At 36.1% G+C, this 23460-nt stretch overlaps 1 protein-coding gene across 7 annotated transcripts in view; it reads left to right on the top strand.

Annotated features, from left to right (window-relative positions):
• LOC148942639 (kynurenine aminotransferase-like) overlaps nucleotides 1-23460 on the top strand; it is a 181620-nt gene that overhangs the window by 121857 nt on the left and 36303 nt on the right. For 6 of the 7 annotated variants that reach the window (XM_089102654.1, XM_089102657.1, XM_089102655.1 and 3 more), the window contains exon 8: nucleotides 1994-2143. The exons of the other annotated variant lie outside the window; for it this stretch is intronic. In XM_089102654.1, the coding sequence (XP_088958780.1) occupies nucleotides 1994-2143 (150 nt within the window). The remainder of the gene's footprint in view (nucleotides 1-1993; nucleotides 2144-23460) is intronic. 7 annotated transcript variants of the gene reach the window in all.

The raw sequence follows: 23460 nt of genomic DNA, 5'->3' as shown, positions 1-23460 counted from the left end.
TCAAATTCCTACCCTGGAGTCTACCAACATCTTAACTTCCCGGGAGGTCGTTATCCTTCCGATATTTCAGTTTTAAATTAACCCTTGACACTACTAGATGGTGATCTTTATCTTTAACATCAATAGCAGCACTCCTATATACCCTAGTATATTGTATTGATTCTGCCAGTCTTTGGTTTACTATAACATAATCAATAAGATTATCTGTCTTACCATCACGTGAATACCATGCTAGCTTATGACCCATTTTATGACCAAAGACTGTATTGGTTATAACTAGATTATTATACCTGCAAAACTGGACAAGCCTGTATCCAATACTGTTTTCTTTTCCTACACAATATTTACCTAGGCTAGGATACCATCTATCCCAATTTCTACAAACCTGGATGTTAAAATCTCCCAGTAATAACATCATATTTCTACCTGGGACCCTGTCTATTTGCTCCTGTAACTGTTAGTAAAATTCATCTAAGTCACTAGTATCTCCGTCAATCGGTTCTACAGGGGCGTATACTACTATAACTGATACCCTGAACTTTCTAGTCATGAAATGAGCAATTAGTATTCTATTATTAATACCTTCCCAGCCTAAACAAGACTTAGCAGCTTCCTTATTCATCATGAGCCCTGACAGCAAGAAGAACCGGAAGATCAGAACCGGACAGCAAGAAGTCCCTGGGAACTCCATGAATGAAGGCTTTGTGCAATCCTGGGCCCATCTTGGTCACAATATGGTTTTCAGCACTTGGCGATGCTCTTCTATCAAAAAGAGTCAAAATCCTGGACAGACAGTCTCAAGCCTATTACCTTCGAATCATTATATATTCATGCCTACAAATATTATGCTACTACGGGGAGGCAACCCATAATAGATAAATTAGCTAGGAAGTGGTATTTCAGCCCAAAGACGTCATTCAAAAAATACCAAGCGAAGAAGAATTGTCCATCAGTCAGAATCCCGTGCGAATGCTCTGTCGTTTACTAGGCTATAATTTCCTCGAGGGGCACCACACCTCAAGTGGGAATAGAGTTAACCGCAAGGTCCCCAGTCTTGCAGGTACCCCGAAAAGGTCGAGGCAGCCCTTTGCAGAGGCCGTTGTCCATAGATCTGGATCTTACGCCCTGCCACAGTTGTCCTCCTATAGAGGATCCTCCCGCGATGGTGTTCTGCATCACCATGCAAGTCAACCCATTATTGGGAATATATATATATATATATATATATATATATATATATATATATATATATATATATATATATATATATATATATATATATATATATATATATATATATATATATATATATATATATATATATATATATATATATATATATATATATATATATATATATATATATATATATATATATATATATATATATATATATATATATATTTATATATATATATATATATATATATATATATATATATATATATATATATATATATATATATATATATATATATATATATATATATATATATATATATATATATATATATATATATATATATATATATATATATATATATATATATATATATGTATGTATATATATATATATATTTGTGTGTGTGTATATATTGTATATTATCATATATTTAAAAATTATATTATTGTATTATATATAATTATTGTATAATTATAAAAATAATATAAATATATGGAAATTATTTAAAAATCATAAAATGTAGGATGAGGAGAGTAGAGATGCTTGGACCGAAAAGCACTAATAAAATCTTTCCCAAATCATGAAGTGATTCCAAACATTTTTATGTAGCTCTTATTGTCTTTTTTCTTGTATTCTTTCTGTGATTTTTTAAAGAAAATATTTGGGGGAAAAGTTGACCAATGGACGTTTCAAAGGAGCAGTAGGAGTTAAATTCATATTTTTAGGGAATCATAATAATGTATATACTTCCTTTATTTATAAACTATGCTTCCTTATTATTTTTAGTATTTTGTAATAAATTTTCTGTAGGAGGCATGCGCCAGAGGTTTTGAACTGGAGTTGTCACGATTCGGGTCTTCAGACTGTTATTTTCAATCATTGGCTGCTGAACTTTTGCCGAAGAGGGACTATATGGCCAAGTTCCTTAGTGAAAATGGAATGAAGCCTGTCGTCCCCCAGGTCTGTTTTATGGAAGCTGAATCTTACCCTTAAATAGCGTTTTTGGCTTAATAACGCTCTTGTTTTCAGGAGACAGCCACAGGCTATTATGTTCCTTGGAAAAAAAGACACTCCCCAGATTAAAACTATCATATGTGATAATAATACTCAATAAATTACCTGGTACGCGAAGTTCTATTCTGGCTCTTCCTAGGCAATTTAACTTTTCAAAAACTATAAAGATGTCCAATTGTGTTTCTATATATCCGATTATGTCCAGTTATATTTCTTTCCACTCGCTGATTACAGGGGAACTAGTTTGGCCAGGATAAGTCAAATGAGCTTTTTGCTTTATTTCATATAGATGTACCGTAACCCATCAAATCAGCAACACAGAACTTGTTCTTTTGCTGCGCCTTGAGGGAAACCGCTTTAAGAAGATGTATAGGCCGAAGTAGTAGTGCTCCCAGATATAAACCACGTGGCGAAGACTGGGTGACCAACGGATTAAAAATACTCCTGTAAGCAATATTCGTATCTTACTAAAGGTATTAACCATATTCAAGACTGTATTCAGGGGTGGGAGAATATGGGGTTTGAACTCCCCCCTCTTTGCCCTGAAATGTTTGTCAGAATCATAAAATTTAAAAAATTTGCATATAAAAACTTTTTGGTGCGTTTTGTATTTTTTTTTTTTGACCAGAGTTTTTTGTTTGTTTTCACCGGAGTAAGTCAAATCTGCCTTTGCTTGAGTTTTGAATTATTTACTAACTGAACCAGATAGGCGTAACTCTATCGAATACTTTGCTAGTTTATTTGTGATTTATTAACTTGTTTTAATTTTCAAATTCACGAGAGGGCTCATTCGAAAGGAAATTAAAAGTTCTAGTGCCCTTTTTAAGTGACCTAAAAAATGGAGGGCAACTAGGCCCAATCCCACGCTCATTTTTTTCCCCCAAGTCACTCGATCAATATTTTGAGATAGCCATTTTGTTCAGCATGGTCGAGAAATATAATAACTATGTCTTTCAGGATGACTGAATCCCCCACAGTCCCCGAAGGAAGGGCTGTAAGTTATGAGCTTTGCATAATTTTTTCATATAGTATTGGTTATTTGGGAAGTATACAGACGTTTAAAGGGGGTATTTTTTGTGGTAGTGGTGGGGGGTCAGAGGTTACGTGGGAGGATTTTCCCATGGAGGAGCTTTTCATGGGGGAAGGGACATTGCTATGAAGGGCGCACCGGATTTCCCAGCATTATTTAAAAAATGATCAGAAATTAAATAATAAAAACAAATTTTTCAACTGAAAGTAAGGAGTAACATAAAAAATTAAAACGAACAGAAATTATTACGTATATGATTGAGCTCTCCCCTTAGTCAATACCTCGCTCTTTACGCTACAGTTTTTTTAATACTTCCATAAGAACTTCTATTCTAATTAACGGCCTTCATGATTAAGGGGTAATTTTTAAAGAATCGGAACAAAATTCGAACTTTAGCGCAAATAGTGAAGTATTAACTAGGGGGTGAAACCCTAGTATACGTATTAAAAATATATGAATGTAGAAGTTCGTTACGTAAGTTAATTCGTAAGTTACGTATATTTATTACTAATAAAAACGTTCGTAAATAAAATTAAACAACTTCCTAGAAAGCTATTTAACCAAAAAATGTAAAATCAATAGGCAAATTTCGTTTTAATTATTCATGTACGGTGAGCCAAAATCAAAACCTTCATTAATTCAAATACGTTCAGAAACTAAATAATTTTTTTAAATGAAAGTAAGGAGCGCCATTAAAACTTAAAACAAACAGAAATTATTCTGTATATGAAAGGGGTTGTCCCCTCCTCAACGCCTCGCTCTTTACGCTATAGTTTGACTCTTTCTCACAACTCTATTTTTAAAACAAAAAAAACTTCAGCGTAAAGAGCAAGGCGTTGAGGAGGGGACAGGTCCTATTATATACAGAATAATTTCTGTTCGTTTTAAGTTTTATGTCGTTCCTTACTTTCAGTTAGAAAAACTTGTTTTTTTTAATTAATTTCGGTTAATAGCTGGGCTAGACAAGGGTAACTCTATTGAATACTTAGTTTATTTGTGATTTATTCCCTTGTTATAATTTTCAATTTTCTCTTCTTGAGTATTTTCATCCTTTTTTTCGTTCACATTATACTTTCTCCTTGTTTTCATCTATGTCTTGTCTTTCTTTATTTGTCCTGAGGACACCTTATTAATGTATATTTGCCTTGTATAAATTTAAAGTATCCTTGGTAATACTAGCTGGAACCTTTTATTTATGCTGCCTAGATAAGTGAAGCTAATCCCTCTGCAAATTATCTTGGTACCTCTTCATTCACATTCACTCCCAATTTAAGCAGCTTAGTTTTCTTAACATTAATTTTTAAACCTATTCTAAAATTATGGATCCAGGCCGTGTTTGACCCAGGGTTTGAACCCCCCTCCCTCCAGAATTTTCTTTCGATTCATAGAAATGCAACAAAAATTGGTATAAAAAATTCTTGATGCATTATTTTTAATTTTTTTTTCTGTAGACGAAAATTTCTCACGAAGAAAAATCCTGGATTCGTCCATGCCAAGGACCCCCGAAACCTCCCCTACTTGATTCATTTCACTGATTTTTTTTATCTTGGACACTCATATAATCTGCATGATCTAAGTCTAGGATATTTTATCCATTGATATCAGTGCTATCACTGATGATATCAGTTTATACGAATGATATTGCGTTGTTTCATTGCACTTACTGTGTTTATTTCAACTAAGTTCATCAAAGTAATCTCATCACATACACTGCTTAGTTAGTCTAAGCAGTCAAACTGACTACCTTAACTGGGTCTCTTAAAAAAAAATTTGGTATAGGGAGCGATACACAAGGCCGTATCCAGGAGGGTAAGGGGTTTTAACCTACACCCCCCCCCCCCCAATGTGCAAATATATAGCCCCAATTATATAATTCCAATGTATTGAATATCACCAGCCAATGAACTGGGTCTCTTAGCATAGCAATGCATTATTTTGCTATTATACCGTCTGTTACCATCTTCCAGACCCTCAACAAGATCATCCATAGTCTTCTTTTCACGTCTCCCCGTTAATTAAATGACTAAGGAGCATATATTCTGCTTTTATTTGATTATAGAATTGAGATACAGTACCTACTACAAAGCTTGAACGATGAACCTTCCCAACAGTAATGTAACACGCTACATTAATTAGCACTAATCAAATTAATGATTTAGTTAGTATCGTATTAATTCAAAAATTATAAAGATATCCAATTATATCCGTTTGTATTTCTTTCCATTTGCTCATTAAAGGGAACTCGTTTGACCAGAGTAAGTCAAATTTGCTTTTTGCTTTATTTCAGTTACTAACTGGTCTAGATAGGTCTGGATTTAGATTTGGTATGAATTTTTGATAATATCCTGCCAACCCCAAAAACAACTAAACTTTTTTCTTTGTGGTCGGAACTGCCGTGTTTCTAATTTCTTTTGTTTTGTACCCTAATGGGTCTATTACACCGTTTCCTATCTTGTGTCCCTAATCTTCTGTTTGTTTTTGCACTAATTTACATTTTTCTACATTCAAAGTTAGTCTAGCTCTCTCTCAGCCTGGTTAATACTTGTCCATATGGATTATATGTTCATTGAACGAGTTCGAAAATACTATAATATCATCCAAGTAGGCTCTAGTATAGGGTAAGGAATTTAAAATATAATCTACTAGCCTTTGGAATGTTTGTGGTGCATCAACCTAAATTGGTACGACCCAAATGAAGTGATAAAGACAGTTTTAGCTGAATCATTGGGGTCCATTTTACTTGCCGATGCCCCCTTCTCAAGTCTAAAATTGATATAAATTTTTCTGAGCCTTCTGACTCTAGAATTTCGTCCATTCTCGGTCTTGGATAATCGTCTGATTCGGAAACGCTATTCAGTTTTCTATAGTCCGCGAAAAATCTAATGGAGCCATCTTTCTTCGGGACTAATACGACTGGTGCTGCAAATTCTGAGTTTGATGGTTCTATCACCCCTAACTCGAGCATTCGGTCAATTTCTTTTTTCATTTCTTTTCTTTTCGCTTCCGGTATTCGGTATGGGTATTGTTTTATTGGTTTCTTGTCCTTTAATAGTATTTTATGTACTACATTTTCTGTTTTTCCGATTTGGTCTGTTAATACGTCTGCAAATTCCGTGAATAACTTATTTAACTGGGATTTCTGAGCCTGGCTCAGATATTTTTCTGCCGAAACCCTTTCAATGGCGTTTATATGTGTTTCTACCGGGTCTATTGTACCTAAAGGGGCACTTTCCTCGTCATGTTCTGAGGTCCAAATTATGAGATAGTGCTTTTGCATATCCTTGTGGCTGCCTTTTTCATTTTCTTTGTTAAAGTTCTTCAGTCAATGCAATGGCAATTTTTCTCCTTTTTTCTCGCTTCATCTAATTCTATCATATAATTTACATCATTCATTTTCTTTTTCACCTTAAACGGTCCCTTCCATCTCACTTCCAATTTATTATTTCCGTCCGGTAATAAAATGAGGACTTCCTCCCCTTCCTTGAATTCGCGCATTCGGGCGGATTTATCGTACCATGTTTTCATTTTGTCTGTATATTTCCCCTTTGCTTTTTTTGCAATTTCATGTTATTTATGCAGTTTTTCTCGTAGTGATAGCAAGTGGGTTGTCACTGTTCCTTCATTTTTCTCCTCATTCTCCCAGGATTCCTTTAAAATGTCTACCACCCCCCTTGGGTTTGTCCCATATAGTAATTCAAATGGCGAGAACCCTGAAGCTTGGTGTGGAGTTTCTCTGTATGCAAAAAGGACAGAAGGAAGCATTTTGTCCCATTGGTTTACATCATCTCTTACAAAACGTCTCAACGTACTAATTAGGGTTCCGTTTAATCTTTCTGTCACTCCATTTGTCTGAGGATGGAATGGAGTAGTTAATGCTTGTTTAATGCCGAGAGTTTCGAATAATTTTCGAATGTATGTCGATATAAAATTGGTTCCATTTTCTCTTAAAATTTCCTTCGGGATTCCGTGACGTGAGACATATTTTGCTAATTCTTTTGCGATTTTGGGCGATTTTATTGTTCGCATTTGGATAGCTTCTGAGTATCTCGTAGCCAGATCATTAATAGCTAGAATGAATCTGTTTCCCGTGCTAGACTTCGGAAGTGGACCTACAATGTCCATTGAAATTCTCTCAAATGGTTTGCCGAAATGGGCATTTTTTTCATTGGAACTTTTTCATTCGGTTTTTTGCATGCGACTAATTGATAATCGTTGCATCTTTTAAAGAAGTTGATAATATCTTTTTTTAAACCTTTCCATCAAAACGCTGTAAGACTCTATATCTTGTTTTTTGTGATCCCAGGTGTCCCCCCGTTGGGCTCGCGTGAACCAACTTTATTACCGCTTTCCTTAATTCATGTGCTACCAAAAGTTGTTGTTTTCTAACGTTTTCCCCGTTCTCCATTATTTTGTAAAGTAGATTTCCATTATTGGAAAACTGTTTAGATTGCAGATTTTTTTTTTATTCGTTAGTGCTAGTTTTATTTTTCTGAAGTCTTTATCATTTGTTTGTAGTTCTGCGAATTGTTCGGAAGTTATTCCGAGTGTTTCGGTTAGTTCCTCATTGGTCTTTTCTGGTTCTTTTTCTATGGTCAATAATTTTTCTTGTTTTTGGTTATATTCCTTTTTATCTGCCCTTTTTTGGCTTTTCGGTTTTCTTAGTTTTGCATTTTTTATGAACATCTCGTCGTTGAATTGAAATGGGTATTGTATATTCTGATCATCATTTTCATTAGTGGGGGGCACAGCCTCCCTCTTATTTTTTTCTTGACTCCGTGTCACCATAATTACTCTTTTGATCATGGATGTTGCATTTATTGCAAGGAAGTTTTTGATATTTACGAAATCTCCCCCTAATAACCGTCAACTGGAAGAGTTTGTACAACCCCTACTTTTAATTCTGTTCTAAAAGTATTTCAATGTTTATTGGCTATTTCTATTATGACCTGAGCTGTCGGACAATTATGTTCTGCTCCATAGTAGTATAGCGATGCCACTTTATTTTTGTAATTTATGTCAGTTTTCTTTATTAAGTCTTCCCGTACATAGGTTTGGTCGCTGCATGAATCAATAGCTATTTCTACCGATTTACCATTTAATTCGCCACACACTTTGTGTGATTCTGCAAATGCGCAAGTTTTCATTTTCTCCGGGCTTTTAACCCATGTGGTTCTCTTATATGTTTGAAACTTTTTCCAATTCTCTTGGGATCGATCCTTTCTCGGATTATCTTGTCTTCCGTATGCCCCTTCTTCCCTTGTTCTGCAATTTTTGTCGTAATTTTTTTTCGCGCTTCGGCAATCTGAGGCGTAATGTCCTCGTTTATTACAGTTATAACAGGTAACATCATACTGTTCCTGTTTTTGTCCGTATTTTCTACCGTCTTTATTTGGGTAAATGGTGCTATAGTGGCATCTCAAGTGACAGCGGTATCATGTTAATTCTCCGTGTGTTTCCCATATTGGGCTAGCATTCTTTTGAGTCTATGTGTGCTGGTCTTCTTATCTACAAGGTCCTCCCACACGGGTTTTTTGTGGGAATGTCTCCCTTCTAATTTCAGTGTGCCTCTTTGCTAATTCGGACTTTTCTTCATTTGTCTGTGGGTTTTTCTCTGTTAAGTACATTCTCATATTTGGATAGGTATTTTCTAAGAATTGTTCCATCGCTGTTTTATTAACTATTCCTGTTATCTTAACTTTTATTTCTTCCGGGTCTTCTAATATTGTATAGTTTTCTATCTCCAGCCATTTTAAACACATATCTTTCAATTTGTACCCATATTCCTTATGTGTCTCGTTGTCTCGTTTTCTTTCGCTTCTAAACCTTCTTTGAAAGTGCTCGGGGAAGAGTTGAAATTTTTCAAAAATGGCTTGTTTTAGCCTTTCAAAATCTTTTGAGCATTCCATTGGTAATGCTTTATACGCAAGTTGTGCTTTGTAGTTAAGGAGGGGCTGTATTCTTGTCACCCAATTTTCTCTTGGTAATCCGCTTAATTTCGCCGTTTTTTCAAAATTGCATATGTATAAATGTACATCTTCATTTTCTTTCATTGGTTGAAGGTTTACTGCCTGCATTATCTCTATTGTAGACGATTTCTGAGGCTCTTGGTAATTTCTCCCTGCAATAATTTCCATTATGCATTTTCTTTCCTCTCTTTCTGCCTCCTCCTTTTTTTCTCTGGCTATCCTATCAGCCTCTTCCTTTTTTTCTCTGGCTAGCTCTATATCTCTCATGAAATTTAATATTTGTTGTGCTGTCTCTACTTGAGTACTCTTTCGCGAGCTCCTACTCGAAATTGAGCTTCTACTACTCCTGCTACTTGGCCTACTCTGAATCTCACTGTTCTTATATTCTCTTAATTCGTTTTCTGAGTCTACTCGTTGTATAATATTTTCTTCTCCCCGCAACTCCCCTACTTTTTGTACCTTCTCTGAAGGGTGATTTTGTTTTGTTTTACCCGTTCTTTCATGTAATAATTTTTCCTCATTTATTATCGCCACTGTTTCTTTTGTTTGGATTTCTCTATCTGTGAGTAATTCTTTCTGCACTTGTTTTAGACTTTTCTCTTCTTCTTTGGTTCGTACCGGGGATCGCTCTATTACTGATTTTGGTTTGAAGATATCCTCTTCACATGTCTCAGAAATGTCTATTTCATCTGTTTAGTGATATATGGTTCTATCTGATGGTGTTTTTCTTAGGGTCTTTCCAGCAGGAGTCGCATATAATTGTGTGTCTAAATCCGATTTTTGTTTTACCGCGGTAGATCTTGTCTGAATTCTTTGTTTGTCCGTCATTATTTTAAGGTTTATTTAACGTCTTTTGTTCAAATGAAAATCCTTTTATCAATGTTTCTTTTTATTCTTTCGTGAAAAATTATTTACTTTTAATTTGTCGATTATCTGTGGGTGGCTCAGCCTCCCTTGTCTCACAAGTTAATTATTCGCGTGAATTATTGATTATTAAATTTTATTACTTATTATTATCTGACTAGGCACAGCTCAGATAAAGATTTCTCTTTGCGATTTTTTATATATAGCCTCTGTAACCACAATAGGCTACTTTTGTAGGCTAAATTAACCTGTCTCTTCGAAAGCGCAGAATTCTTTTATTATCAGATTTACTGATAGGACCTTAACTCGCTGCCACCAAATATTGGAGGATTATTGTGCGGGGTCACCACTTTTAAAGGCAAAAATGGCGCAAAGAGTTGCTATACCACTTACTGGAGGGGGAAGATCCCTCTTTGGCCCCAAATTAGTGGGATTTCCGCGGTTACTCCAACGGTTCCGTATACTAACGTGATCGGATGGTCTATGGCCACATTTAAAGCCGAAGTTTACCGATAAGATTTCTAACCAACTCTTTTAGATTTGACCTAAGCTGAAAAGTTAAAAGAGTACATAGTAAAAAAAGCTTACTGTAATCACTCCATGTTGTATAAAAGAACTAACTAAAAAATGGACTCTTCCTCCCAGCCCGCTAGCCGCGTGCTGCGGCGGGGGTTACGAGGGTGGTAATGAATCTTTCCAGCCAATCCTTAGACTTACTAATCTACTGGCCGACCTCCCTAACTGCGCAATTCTTTCCCTCGTGGTCTATTAAGCACGTACGCAGTTAAGAGGACCCAAAATGGCGTCAAAAAATAATAGGAAAATTAATAATTATTACTTAAGGAAGGAAAATAATTAAGGGGCTAAAAGAAATGAATCTGGGAGGGACATTTATCTGAAAAAAACTGGGACCAAGGGTTCCAATAGTGAACATTTTCTATAACTTCTATAGTGACATGGGAGCATTATAAATTACCTGTGACTTGATTAAGAGGGAACATAAATCAGGAAGAGTTTGTATACGTAATTGTAATAGTTAAATATTCTATTTTTTTTATAGTGACATGGGAGAATTAGGACAGTACTGTGAATTGATTCAAATTGTCTATTATTATTTAAGAATTTTTATACTTATTTTTAATATTGTAATTTACTATTTTTATACATTTGTTTTGGAGCATTGAGAATTTATGGAGCATTGATTATGCTAGTTTTTTATTATTTAATAATATGTACAATTCATATACATCGTTAAATTTTCTATTTTTTCTATAGTGACATGGAAGCAATGAAAAATTAATATGCATTTATAATTCTTGTTTAATATTCTTTAATAATTTTTACTCGTCATTGTCAGAGAGGCTTATACTATTACTTCTATATTGGCAAGTGAGCATTAAGACATTATGGTAAATAGATTATACTTGTTTAATATACTGAGTTAGATTGTACTCGTCATATTCAGAGAGACATATACTATTACTCCTATATATGCAAGTGAGCATTAAGTAATTACTAACGTCGATATAAAATTGGTTCCATTATCTGTTAAAATTTCCTTCGGGATTCCGTGACGCGAGACATATTTCGCTAATTCTTCTGCGATTTTTGGTGATTTTACTGTTCAGCATTGGGATAGCTTTCTAGGTATCTCGTAACCAGATCATTAATAACTAAAATGAATCTGTTTCCTGCGCTATACTTCGGAAGTGGACCTACAATGTCCATTGAAATTCTCTCAAATGGTTTGCCGAAAATGGGCACTTTTTCATTGGAACTTTTTCATTTGGTTTTTTGTATGCAACTAATTGACAATCTTTGCATCTTTTACAAAAGTTGATAATATCTTTTTTTAAACCTTTCCACCAAAAACGCTGCAAGACTCTATCTCTTGTTCTTTGGGATCCCATGTGTCCCCCCGTTGGGCTTGAGTGAGCCAACTTTATTACCGCTTTCCTTAATTCATGTGGTACCAAAAGTTGAAGTTTTCTAGCGTTTTCTCCAGTCTCCATTATTTTGTAAAGTAGATTTCTATTGTTGGAAAACTGTTTAGATTGCGGATTTTTTTGATTAGTTAGTGCTAGTTTTATTTTTCTGCAGTCTTTATCGTTTGTTTGTAGTTCTGCGAATTTTTCGGAAGTTATTCCGAGTGTTTCGGTTAGTTCCTCTTTGGTCTTTTCTGGTTCCTTTTTTGCGGCCGATAATTTCTTTTGTTTTTGGTTATATTCCTTTATCCGCCCTTCTTTTGCTTTTAGGTTTTCTCGGTTTTGTATTTTTTATGAATATCTCGTCGTTAAACTGAAATGGGTTTTGTATATTCTGATCATCATTTTCATTAGTGGGGGGCACAGCCTCCCTTTTATTTTTTTCTTGACTCCGTGTCACCACATTTACTCTTTTTATCATGGAGATTGCTTTTAGTGCAAGAATGTTTTCGATATTTCCGAAATATTCCCCTAATAAAACGTCTACTGCAAGAGTAGGTACAACCCCTACTTTTAATTCTTTTTTAACCGTATTTCCCTCTTTATAGGCTAATTCTGTTATGACCTGAGCTGTCGGACATTTATGTTCTGCTCCATAGTAGCATAGCGATGCCACTTTATTTTTGTTATTTATGTCGGTTTTCTTTATCAAGTCTTCCCGTACATAGGTTTGGTCGCTGCAGGAATCAATAGCTATTTCTACCGATTTACCATTTAGTTCACCCCACACCTTTTGTGATTCTGCAAATGCACAAGTTTTCATATTCTCCGGGCTTTTAATCCATGCAGTTCTCTTATACGTTTGAGATTTTTTCCAATTCTCTCGGGATCGATCATTTCTCGGATTGTCTTGTCTTCCGTATGCCCCTTCTTCTCTTGTTCTGTAATTATTGTCGTAATTTTTTTTTCGCGCTTCGGCAATCTGAGGCGTAATATCCTCGTTTATTACAGTTATAACAGGTAACGTCATACTGTTCCTGTTTTTGTCCGTATTTTCTACCGTCTTTATTTGGGTAAATGGTGTTATAGTGGCAACTAAAGGGAAAGCGGTAGCATGTTAATTCTCCTTGTGTTTCACAGTTTTGGCTAGCATTCTTTTTCTTCTCTGTTTAATGGTATTTTTATCTACCATTTCCTCCCAAACGTAGGTGTTGTGGGAATGTCTCCCTTCTAATTTCATTGTGCCTGTCTGCTAATTCGGACATGTCTTCAATTGTTTGTGGGTGTTTCTCTTTTCAGTACATTCTCATATTTGGATGGGTATTTTCTAAGAATTGTTCCATCGCTGTTTTATTAACTATTCCCGTTATCTTATCTTTTATTTCTTCCGGGTCTTCTAATATTGTATAGTTCTCTATCTCTAGCCATTTTAAACACATATCTTTCAATTTGTACCCGTGTTCTTTATAAGTTTCGTTGTCTCGTTTTCTTTCGCTTCTAAACCTTCTTTGAAAGTGCTCGGGGAAGAGTTGAAATTTTTCAAAAATGGCTTGTTTTAGGGTTTCAAAATCTTTTGACTATTCCATTGGTAATGCTTTATATGCAAGTTGTGCTTTGTAGTTAAGGAGGGGCTGTATTCTTGTTACCCAATTTTCTCTCGGGAACCCGCTTAATTCCGCCCTTTTTTCAAAAATTGTATATGTATAAATGTACATCTTCATTTTCCTTCATTGGTTGAAGGTTTACTGCTTGCATTATCTCTATTGTAGACGATTTCTGAGGCTCTTGGTAATTTCTCCCTGCAATCATTTCCATTATGTATTTTCTTTCCTCTCTGTCTGCCTCATCCTTTTTTTCTCTGGCTATCCTATCAGCCTCTTCCTTTTTTGCTCTGGCTCTCCTATCAGCCTCTTCCTTTTTTTCTCTGGCTATCCTATCTCTTTTCTTTGTTCTCTATCTTCTCCCTCTTTTCGTACTCTGGCTAATTTTTCAATCTATGTGTAATTTAACATTCGTTGTGTCATATTTATTATAGTACTATTTCGTGAGCTCCTGCTGGCTATTGAACTTCTACCACTTCTGCTACTCGGCCCAGTTTAAATCTCACTGGTTTTATCTTCTCTTAAGTCGTTTTCTGAGTCTACTCGTTGTATAATATTCTCTTCTCCCCCCAACTCCCCCAATTTTTGTACCTTCTTTGAAGGGTGAGTTTGTTTTGTTATACCCGTTCTTTCTTGTAATAATTTTTCCTCATGTATTATCGCCACTGTTTCTTTTGTTCGGAATCCTCTATCTGCGAGTAATTCTTTCTGTACTTGCTTTAGACTTTTCTCTTCTTCTCTGGTTCGTACCGGGGATCGCTCTATTAGTGATTTTGGTTTGAAGTTATCCTCTTCACATGTCTCAGAAATGTCTATTTCATCTGTTGAGTGATATATGGTTCTATCTGATGGTATTTTTCTTATGGTATTTCCAGCAGGAGTCGCATATATTTGTGTGTTTGAATCCGATTTTTGTTTTACCGCGATAGATCTTGTCTGAATTTTTCATTTGTCCGCCATTATTTTAAGGTTATTTAACGTCTTTCGTTCAAATGAAAATTCTTTTATCAATGTTTCTTTTTATCCTTTCGTGAAAAATTATTTTCTTTTAATTTGTCGATTATCTGTGGGTGGCTCAGCCTCCCTTGTCTCAAAAATTATTTGTTCGCGTGATTTATTGATTAGTAAATTTTATTCCTATCATTACCTGACTAGGCACAGCTCCAATAATAAATTTAGCATGACTATCATCATATACAGGCTCTGTAACCAGAAGAAGCTATATTTTTAGGCTAAATTAACATGTCTCTTAATACACATTAACTTCTTTTAATTATCAGATTTACTGATAGGACTTTAACTTGTTGTCACCACTTATTGGAGGTTTACCGTGCGGGGTCACCACTTTTAAAGGTAAAAATGGCGCAAAGAGTTGCTATGCCACTTACTGGAGGTGGAAGATCCCTCTTTGGACCCAAATTAGTGGGATTTCCGCGGTTACTCCAACGGTTCCGTATATACCAACGTGATCGGATGGTCTATGGCCACATTTAAAGCCAAAGTTTACCGATAAGATTTCTATCTAACTCTTTTAGATTCGACCTAAGCTGAAAAATTAAGAGAGTACATAGAAAAATCTTACTGTATTAACAATCACGCGGTATAAAAAGAACTAACTAAAAATGGACACTTTCTCCCATCCCGCTAGCCGCAGTACTCGGTTGGGGTTACTAAGGCGGTAATGAATCTTTCCAGCCAATCCTTGGACTTGCTAATCTACTGGCCGACCTCCCTAACTGAGCAATTTTTCCCTCGTGGTCTATTAAGTACGTACGCAGTTAAGAGGACCCAAAATAGTGGCAAAAAATAATAGGAAAATTAATATTTATTACTTACGGAAGGAAAATAATTAAGGGGCCAAAAGAAATGAATCTGGGAGGGACATTTATCTGAAAAAACTGGGACCAAGGGTTCCAACAGTTTGTATGTGAGAATCCATTTATTTATTAGTATTTTTGTCTCTCTCACTTGCTTTGTTTATGTGTCTGGATGGATGTTTGCCTATCTCAATGCCTCTGATTGTTGGTTTGTATGTCAGAATCCTTATATTTATTTGTGTTTCTGTCTCTCTCACTTCCTCTGCTTATATGTCTTGGAGGATGTTTGCATATCTCAGTGCCTGTCTCTGTCGGTTTGTATGACTGAATCCATATATTTATATGTGTTTTTGTCTCCCTCACTTCCTCTGCTTATGTGTCTGGGCAGGTGTTTGCCTATCTCAATGCCTGTCTTTGTTGGTTTGTGTGTCAGAATCCTTACATTTATATGTGTTTTGTCTCTCTTACTTCCTCTGCTTGTGTATCTGGGCGAATGTTTTAATATCTCAATGCCAGTCTTTGTCGGTTTCTATGACAGAATCAATAAATTTGCATGTGTTTCTGTCTCCCTCACTCTTGCTGCTTATGTGTCTGGGCGGATGTTTGCTTATCTCAATGCCTATCTTTGTCGGTTTGTATGTCAGAATCTATATATTAATAGGTGTTTTGGTCTCTCTCACTTCCTCTGCTTATGTGTCTGGGCGGATGTTTGCCTAACTCAATGCCTATTTTTGTCGGTTTGTATGTCAGAATCCGTATATTTATGTGTTTTCTGTCTCCCTCACTTCCTCTGCTTATGTCTCTGGGCGGGTGTTTGCCTATCTCAATGCCTGTCTCTGTCGGTTTGTATGCCTGAATCAATATATTTGCATGTGTTTTTGTCTCTCTTACTCTCCTTGCCTATGTGTCTGGGCAGATGTTTGCTTATCTCAGTGACTGTCTTTGTCGATTTGTATGTCAGAATCTATATATTTATATGTGTTTTTGTCTCTTTCACTTTCTCTACTTATGTGTCTGGGCGGGTGTTTCCCTATCTCAATGCCTGTGATTGTTCCTTTGTATGTTTGAATCTATAGATTGATATGTGGTTCTGTCACTCTCACTCTCCTTATCTATGTGTTTGGATGGATTTTTTTTTATTTCACTGTACTTATTTGTTGCTTTGTGCGTCACAAACACTGCATTTATATGTGTTTTGTCGCCCACACTTCCTATGTCTATGGGTCTAGGCGGGTGTTTGCAGATCTGACTACCTGTCTCTGTAGGTGTTTATGCCTGAATCCATATATTTATAAATGTTTTTGTCTCTCTCACTCTCCTTGCCTATTTGTCTGGGTGGATGTTTGCCTATCTCAATGCCTGTGATTGTTGCTTTGTATGTCAGAATCCTTACATTTATATGTTTTTTTGTCTCTCTCACTTCCTCTGCCTATGTGTCTGGGGGGGTGTTTGCTTATCTCAGTGCCTGTCTCTGTCGGTTTGTATACCTGAATCCATATATTTATATGTGTTTTTGTCTCCCTCACTTCCTCTGCTTATGTGTCTGGGAAGGTGTTTGCCTATCTCAATTCCTGTCTTTGTTGGTTTGTGTGTCAGAATCCTTACATTTACATGTGTTTTTGTCTCTCTCACTTCCTCTGCTTATGTGTCTGGGGGGGTGTTTGCCTATCTCAATGCCTGTCTTTGTCGGTTTGTATGTCAGAATCTATATCTTTGCATGTGTTTCTTTCTCTCTCACTCTCGCTGCTTATGTGTCTAGGCGGTTGTTTGCTTATCTCAATGCCTGTCTTTATCAATTTGTATGTCAGAATCTATATATTTATATGTGTTTTTGTCTCTTGTACTTCCTCTGCTTATTTGTCTGGGCGGGTGTTTGCCTCAATGCCTGTTATTGTTCCTTTGTATGTCTGAATCTATATATTTATATGTGTTTTTGTCACTCTCGCTCTCCTTGCCTATGTGTGTGGGTGGATGTTTGTCTATCTCAATGCCTATGATTGTTGCTTTGTATGTTAGAATCCTTACATTTATATGTGTTTTTGTCTCTCTCACTTCCTCTGCTTATGTGTCTGGGCGGATGTTTGCTTATCTCAGTGCCTGTCTCTGTCGGTTTGTATGCCTGAATCCATATATTTATATGTGTTTTTGTCTCCCTCACTTCCTCTGCTTATGTGTCTGGACAGGTGTTTGCCTATCTCAATGCCTGTCTTTGTTGGTTTTTGTGTCAGAATCCTTACATTTATATGTGTTTTTGTCTCCCTCACTTCCTCTTTTTATGTGCCTCTGTGGGTGTTTGCCTATCTCAATGCCTGTCTCTGTCGGTTTGTATGTCTGAATCAATATATTTGCATGTGTTTTTGTCTCTCGCACTCTCCTTGCCTATGTGTCTGGGTGGATGTTTGCTTATCTCAGTGACTATTTTGTCGATTTGTAGGTCAGAATCTATATATTTATATGTGTTTTTGTCTCTTTCACTTCCTCTGCTTATGTGTCTGGGCAGGTGTTTGCTTATCTCTGTACCTGTCTCTGTCGGTTGTCTCTGTCGGTAATGACAAATCCGACAACGGCTGATGATCAAGAATTTATTCATTCTAATAGATAGATTTTGTCAATGTTCTCTGACGTAGCCGACAAATGATATCGATAACGAATTTTAATAAAGAATTTGTTCAATTTGATACTTAAATTATGTCAGCGTTATAAAACGTATCTGTCAAAAGACTTTTATAAAGAATTTACTCACTCTAATACTTCGATTCCGTCAAAGCTATCCCAAGTATCCGTCAATAGATGTTGAAAGAGAATTTATTCATTCTTATACTTATATTTTCTCTATGTTAACCTATCTATCCGACACATGATGTATGCAAATTCCTTTTCTTACATCTCCGATGTTTTAATAGACATTCTAAACGTTTGATATGCTGGCTTACTCTAAAAATAATGAAAATATAACAATGTAATGCATAACATGTTTTTAATGAAATAATGTCATATAGAATATTAATACAAAAAATATATTGTTATTATACATTATTAATATCAATGAACAACTTTGGTCATTTTGAATCTGTTCCATAAAATGGTTCACCATTTCTCTCTTGATACTATAGCTTCGTAATCAGTAGTAATCAGTAGAATCGGTAATTAGTTCGTAATCAGTAAAATAATCATTATTCCATTTAGATTCATACACAATTTTTACATGTGTTTCATTGACAAGCTGCATATACGTTTTGTCTTTGGCATTATTTGGTTATTTGAGTTATTGGTCGATGTTAGTAACGTTTTCTAGTCCTTTGTTTTTAATCGATTCATCTTTATATTCCATAGTCATATTTCCTACCAATACTTTTTTTCTTTTTCTAGCAACTTCACTGTTTATTATCACACTATTTTTACACAAGTAACAGTTCCGGTACGTACAGAAGATATGGTTTATAATAATAATAGAAGAGAAAGCCTTTCTTTTGGTCTTTGCTTTCATTTGAATGCTAATATCTGAAAGCTGACGATATTATTTAACACTGGGTAACATGTTACCACAAGAACTAGCAAGAAGATGCCCCTCTTCGACAACTATTATTTTTATGTTGACATTCCCTTTTAGTGCAATCATCTCACGAGATCTTAATCTCGCATATGCACCATCATAAGAGTTTAATTATTTTGGTACTCCAAATAAATTTAATTCCATACTGTCATGACAATGCACGCATATGTTTCCGATGGTGCTACCACTTGTACTTATTTCATAGTTTAAATACTTCTCCTTGTCAGCATTCAATGCTACAATAACACAATCATGTGAACACACTTTCTTAGTTGATGGTATTAATGGATTCGACCTACGACCATGTTGTATAACCGTCGGTCTGTTTGAAATGACCACTGGAGTCGCTTCACCCCTTCTTATCTTGTTAATGGGTAGGGGGGGCTCTGGAAAATCCTAAAAAAAAATTTTGTTTTTAATTAAAAAAATCTTGAAAGGGATCCATTAGTCCTCATCAATAGTATGCACAAGAATAAGTTTTTTAAAATTTAAATTAAAAGTGTCATTTTATTTTTCTGATATGATTTAGTGATGTAAAAAAAAAAGTTGAAAAAAAAATTAAAAAAAAAACTGTCAGAAAAAAAAGTTAAAAAAATCTGTCAGAAAAAAAATTGGTCACTACAAACATTATTTTTCTAATAGTAAAAGCTGCGACACACATATCTATATCATTCCCATTTTGAAGTTGGAAAATATTAAACATGAATTTTTTGTGTTTTAAGTTTGTTTAATGACATTCTAAGAGATGTAAAAAAATTTCGGGGGAGGGGTGGAGGGAGGGGGTTGGAGGGAGGGGGGAGGACGATGGTGCGACTTTGGGCCGGTGGGGAACGATTGTGGGGAATTTTGGGCCGGTGGGGAACGATTGTGGGGAACTTTGGGCCGGAATAAAAAATAGGTATGATTTACCTCATGTACTAAGCTCGCAAGCCATTTAAATGCAGTGTTTACATACTTTTTTTCATGTTTTGATATTGCTCTTTACCGACCTCTGGAGATCCAGGTTCAAAAAATAATTAACAATCTGTTAACTATAATAGGGTCTGTATAAATTTTAGTAGAATTAATTTCTTTATCCCACTATGAATATAAAAGAATAACTTCCTTCTTGCGTGTAGCTTTTGTCAATATTCCTTTTGTTTGAATGCATCATTATATTTCAAATGCCAATTCTGAACTGATAAAATAATTCATTGTCGGAGTTTTTATATCCGTGTTCAAGGTTAAACATAAGTCAACCACGCCTAAAAAATTAAATTATAGAAAAGATTTTACAATTTCAAACAAAGAAAACGAATTACTACCATGAAAAAATCAAGCACTTTGAACAGAGATCAGCACGAATTTTCACGGTAGTTGAATTCCGGTCATTACACTGTCTGCTTGTATGGCGGGAGTACTGCCCGCTACTTATCAATATAGCTTTATGGTTGGACTGCTTGCTTGTAAGCATTGTAGCTACATGGGGGGACTGCCCGCTTGTAAGCATTGTAGCTACATGGGGGGACTGCCCGCTTGTAAGCATTGTAGCTACATTGGGGGACTGCCCGCTTGTAAGCATTGAACCATTACTACTGCAGTCACAAATAGTCACATTCGAAATCGCCAGTAGCCTTAGTCGCAGTCACAGTCACAAGTAATCGTAGTAGCCTTTACAAGTAGTTGCATTTATAAGTATTTGCAATCCCAGTCGAGGTCACAAATAGTCACTCTTGCAAATAGTCACAAGTAGTCATAGTCACAGTTGCAGTTGCAAGTTGTCGTAATAGTAGAGGCAATAGTGGTCCTAAAAGTTTCAAGTTAAAGCCCTTAAGCGCTCCTAAGAAATTGCAGATACGCCCTTTTGATAAACTAGATGCATATTGTTGCTTTTTAATTTAGTTTAGTATCCCCGTCAACATTCCCTGAAGTTTAATCTTAATACCCTTAGCATTTTTTGACACGCCCTGGGTCAAACGTTCCCCCGTTTCCCAATGATAAATCCTGTATGCTAAACAATGGGCAGGCTGCTTAATTTACAACCCTTCCCCAGAGGCTTTGGGGGCATGGCATCCCGAGATGCATAGTTAATAGAACTTTTGACTATTTAGAACAATGTGGATATTTCAGAACTTCGATCAGTGTTAGGGAGGCATCTAAAAAGAACAAGGGGACCCTTTGCCTCCAAACACTTCAACATGCTCTGAAAATGTCAACTTAGCCTAATATCCTCAGCCGTTCCTGAGACATTGCTGACGTGTCCTTTTGAGAACTAGGACACACATAGTGTGTTTTAATTTTGCTTAACATCCTCAACATTTCCAGAAAGTAGTCTCAAGTAGAAGTAATTGTAGTCACAAATAGGCTCAGTCAAAGCCGCAAGTTGTCGCGGGTATGAGAGAACCATACTGTATAGGTTTCAAGCTCCTATCTCCAAAAATGTGGAATTTAGTATATCAGCCACACTAGTAACAGTTATAGGCGCAGTAGGTGTAGTAATGGCCCTGAGAGTTGCACATTGATGCCCTTAGCCGTTCTTAAGATATTGCAAATTCCCCCTTTTAATAGCCTGGATGCGCAGAGTGTCTTTTGATAAAGTTCAACACCCCCCCCCCCAACATTCCCTGAAGTTTTACCTTAGCACACTTAGATTTTACTGACACGCCCAGGGCCAAATATACTCTATCCTTATGATAAATCCTGTATCTCAGCAATGGATAAATTGCATAATTTGTAGCCATTGCCTAAGGGCTGTTGAGGGCTTGGCATTCTTGGAGGCATGCATAGTCATTAGACCTTTTGACTATATTAAACAAAATATTTTTTTTAAGTATCAGTGTCGGAGAGGGGATATCTAAACAGTGTAACTGAGGGAGGGTCTGGCAATCTTTTGATTACTTTCGATCACTCTTCTGAACATCCCCTAAAAGTCTCAACTTAACGCCCTCAGCCGTCTTTGAGATGATGCTGATACACCCTTTTGACAGCCAGCATGCACATAGTGTTCGTTGATTTTGTTTAAAATCCCCCTCAACGTTATTGCAGATGTCACAGATGCATTTTTATAAAATCGGGATACACATAGTTTCTTTTGATTTAGTTCAACACCCCCTCGACATTCACCGAAATTTCACCTCAATACCCTTAGCCTTTTCGGGTACATCCATGGTCATATATTCTGCCCTTTCCCAAACATAAATCCCGTATGTAGATAATGGCCAAACTGAATAATTTGCAACCCTTGCCCCGGGGGCTGTGAGGGAACATGACATCTTCGGAGGTATAACTGTTAGAACTTTTTCCGAACAAAAACGTTTTTCAAGATCTCTAACAGTGTAGAGGGGGAGCAACAAGCCAACGAAGTTTGGATGACACACCCTGATCAAACATTCATTCTTTTTCCATTGACAAATCCTACACGTAAATAATAGACAAATTGCATAATTTATAATCCTCGTCCCAGGGCTATATGAGGAATGGGATCCTCAGAGGCGTAAGTATTAAACATTTTGACTATTTAGAATAAATGGCGTTTTAAAAATTTTGATCAGCGTTGAGGGGAGGGGTATCTAAAAGAGCATGAGGTCAGATGGGCTGATTACCCTCTAGTCTCTTCAACGTGCCGTCTTAATACCCTCAGTCTCTCCTTAGATATTGCTGACACGTCCTTTTGACAACCAGTGTGCATAAAATGTGTTCTGATTTAGTTCAATATACCCCTCGAAATCCACCAAACTTTTACCCTAATACCTTTAGCCTGGACACACCCAAAATAAAACATTCACTCTTTTCCCAAAGACAAATCCTACATGTAAATAATGGACAAGTTACATGATTTACAATCCTCGTCTCAGGGCTGTAGGAGGAAAGGCATGCCCAGAGGCATTAGAATCAGACCTTTTAACTATTTTGAACAGAATGACTTATTAAAAATTTTGCTCATTGTTGAGGGGAGTGGCATCTAAAAGAGCAAGAGGGGAAGAGGGGCTGGCTATCCGCCGATCTCTTCTACATACCGTCTTAACACCCTCAGCCGTTCCTTAGATATTGCTTACATGCCCTTTTCACAACTAGCATGTACATACTGTGTTTTGATTTTCTTCGACATACTTCTTGACATTTTCTGCAAGTTTTATCTTAATTAAAGAATATGATCTGTGTCAATATTTTCAAAGGGGTGTAAAAGTTGGTCTGTGCTGCTAAAAACTGTTGAAAAAGTTTCCCCAATATACAAATAGCAAGCCAAACCATGGAAATTCAAATTTTGTTCCAATTCTTTAAGAATGACACTTGGATCATAAAGGCCGTTTAATTCGAATAGATATCTCTTTTGAAAGTACTAAAAAGAACTTTAGCTTAAAGAGACATACTCAATGGAAAGATCCTCCCACGTAACCCTATCCCCCCGGCCCCCACAAGAAAAAATCCCTCCTGAAAACGTCTGTATACTTCCCAATAGCCAATACTATATGTAGGCTAAACAATAGGCAAAGTTCATAACTTTCAGCCCTTCCCCCGGGGGTTGTGA

The sequence above is a fragment of the Artemia sp. Qi Xiang Cuo genome, chromosome 16, assembly GCF_049724085.1.
Source record: "Artemia sp. Qi Xiang Cuo chromosome 16, ASM4972408v1, whole genome shotgun sequence".
NCBI classification, from domain to species: domain Eukaryota; kingdom Metazoa; phylum Arthropoda; class Branchiopoda; order Anostraca; family Artemiidae; genus Artemia; species Artemia sp. Qi Xiang Cuo.
Note: the sequence above shows the minus strand (reverse complement) of the source record. Positions and strands in the feature narration are given on the sequence as shown.